Source organism: Monoraphidium neglectum, assembly GCF_000611645.1.
Source record: "Monoraphidium neglectum strain SAG 48.87 unplaced genomic scaffold scaffold06491, whole genome shotgun sequence".
Taxonomy (NCBI): domain Eukaryota; kingdom Viridiplantae; phylum Chlorophyta; class Chlorophyceae; order Sphaeropleales; family Selenastraceae; genus Monoraphidium; species Monoraphidium neglectum.
In genome coordinates this window covers 1-2,196 of record NW_014007151.1, presented here as the reverse complement: position 1 = coordinate 2,196, position 2,196 = coordinate 1, and the positions used below count along the sequence as shown (strand labels likewise).

Sequence of the window (2,196 nt, the reverse complement as noted above, 5' to 3'; positions counted from 1 at the left end):
AAATCCTGTCCAACAGCCCTACCCGCCGTCCCCGCCCGCGCGTGCATGTCGATCGCCCGCGGCGCGGGCGCGCATGCGCATTTGCACATGCGCATTCGGCCGTGTACCATCACCAACACACCACCGCCCACACTGCTCAGCCGGTTCCTGTCGCACAATGGCGGCAGCCGCGCCCATGGCCCGCAGATGGCGCCGCGCGCGGGCCCCCAGGGAACAGCGCGTTGTATTGTAACCACAAGCACTGCAGTGCCTTTCAGTCGGCGGCCGAATTTGGATGTTACAAGGGGCGGCGGGGGTTTGGAGGGGGTTGAAGGGGCTGGCAGGGGTCTCCTATGCGCAGGAGTAGTGTGTGGCCGATCAGCACCAGGGACAAAGGAGGGGCTAGAGCGACCGATGCTGCAGGGGCACCACTCCTAACGCAGCTGAGGGCAGCAATAGGTGGCGGACGCGCCGCCGCAGACGGCTCCAGCGGCTGCCTTAGCTGCAGAGGCGCATGCAGGCCCACCCCAGCAGCCGCCGCCCAGGCAGGGTTCCCTTTGCTCTATCTTGAGACCCAACCGGCAGCTTCCCTGCTGTGTCTGGGGGCCCGCGTTGCAGCGCCTCCTGCTCAGCTGCAGAAGGACGCGAAAATAGATCGCGCGCTTGCAGGCCTGCTCGTTTATTGATGCCGGTGTGCGAGCTGCACGAATGCGCGTGTTGACGGTCAAAGAGGTCAATGTGGGCGGCCACGCATGGCGCCGGAAAGCAGCGCTTGAGCTCTCGGTGGGATCCCCACCTCAAACAACACGTCGATGATGGGCAGTGCAGAAGCCTGCCTGATGAAACCAGATGCCAAGTGGTGAGCTCACTTGCTACAAACCAGGACACTATCACACCAAAACAGGCCACCATCAAAGGGATTGCCCGGCCAGACCAGGAGGTCGACCTTCAATGTGCCAAATGAAATCATGAAACATCCCTTGCCAACAGAGGCAAGCGCGCCCAGCGGTCTGATATTTTGCGGGAAATCAAAGGTGGTCGAAGGCGGTCAAAGCCAGTCAAAAGACTGCCAAACGCGGTCAGATGAAAACCCTAGGGTAGAGCTCGCCCTCCTCTGCCTCCTCGTCCGATTCAGAATCTGCCTCTTGGCCGCGCCCCTCCAAGCCGTCCTCGCCCCCCTCCCCCTCGCTGCTGCTGTCCAGCTCGTACCCACCCCCCACCTCTTGCTGACTGTACCTCGAGCGCCCGCTCGCGCCCCCGCCCGCCGCTGCCGCAGCCGCCCACTCGCCCCGCTGGCCGGCCACTGCCTCCTGCTTATCCCCCGGAATTGACAGCTCCAGGCGGCTGGCCAGGTCTTGGAGGTTCAAGGCGCCGCCCGCCCCTTCAAATTCCGGATCCGCCGGGCAGCCCGCGGCAGTCAGCTGACTTGCTGCTGCAGCTGGTAACTTCCGAGCCGCCGAGGCCAGATTGGTCATGTCCTCAGATCGCAGCCGGCCCGACTGGAACCGGCTGCTCGCGCCGCTGAGCCCACTGCCGCCGCCGCTGCCGCCGCCGCCCTCATGTTGCTGCGACGACGCGAGCCGCGACGGCGCTGCGGACGGAAGGGCTGCGGACGGTGGGCGCAATGCAGCCGCTGCTCCCCGGTCAGGCGGCGGCGCGGACGCATTCTGAAGCGTGACAGGGTAGGCACAGCCGCTGTCTTGCTGGACAGCCCCACAGCCCGCCTCCTCGGCAGCATCAGCCGCGGCCCGCTGTGGCTGCTCCGGGGAGCCTCGGGTGGCGGGCGCCTCCGGCCCGGCCGCCGCGGGGGCGGCGATGCTGGCGGCGAAGCTGACTTCGAATGGCCTGGAAGAGAACAGCGGCTGCTTTGAAATGGAAGCTCGGCAGCCTGCAGCCGCGCCCGCGCCAGCTGCCGCCTCGGCGGCGGCGCCGGCGGTGCGGCAACCGCAGCAGCGGGTCATAGGTTGGCCGCAGCCCGCGCAAGGGACGAGCATCGCCTGCTGCTGCTGCTGCGGCTGCTGCTGCTGCTGCTGCTGCTGCTGCTGCTGCTGCTGCTGCTGCTGCATGCCCGCTCTCCCAAACGCGCTGAGGAGCGAAGGGCAGATCAGACTATCCATGTGCGGCAGCCCGCCGCCCCCGGCCGACCCCGGCCGCCGCGCGCTGCCGCCGCCGCCGCCGCGGCGCAGCTCCGCCTGCTGCCACGCGTCCAGCCCCGGC

The 2,196-nt window shown here is 67.6% G+C and overlaps 1 protein-coding gene across 1 annotated transcript; it reads right to left on the bottom strand.

The window, feature by feature from the left end:
• Positions 1–1,058: 1,058 nt before the first annotated feature.
• On the bottom strand, positions 1,059–2,045 carry MNEG_16544 (hypothetical protein; the record flags this gene model as incomplete). The annotated part of the gene is made up of 1 exon (XM_014034986.1): positions 1,059–2,045. The coding sequence occupies one exon, from the start codon at positions 2,043–2,045 to the stop codon at positions 1,059–1,061; it is 987 nt and encodes a 328-aa protein (XP_013890440.1).
• Between the last annotated feature and the right edge of the window lie 151 nt (positions 2,046–2,196).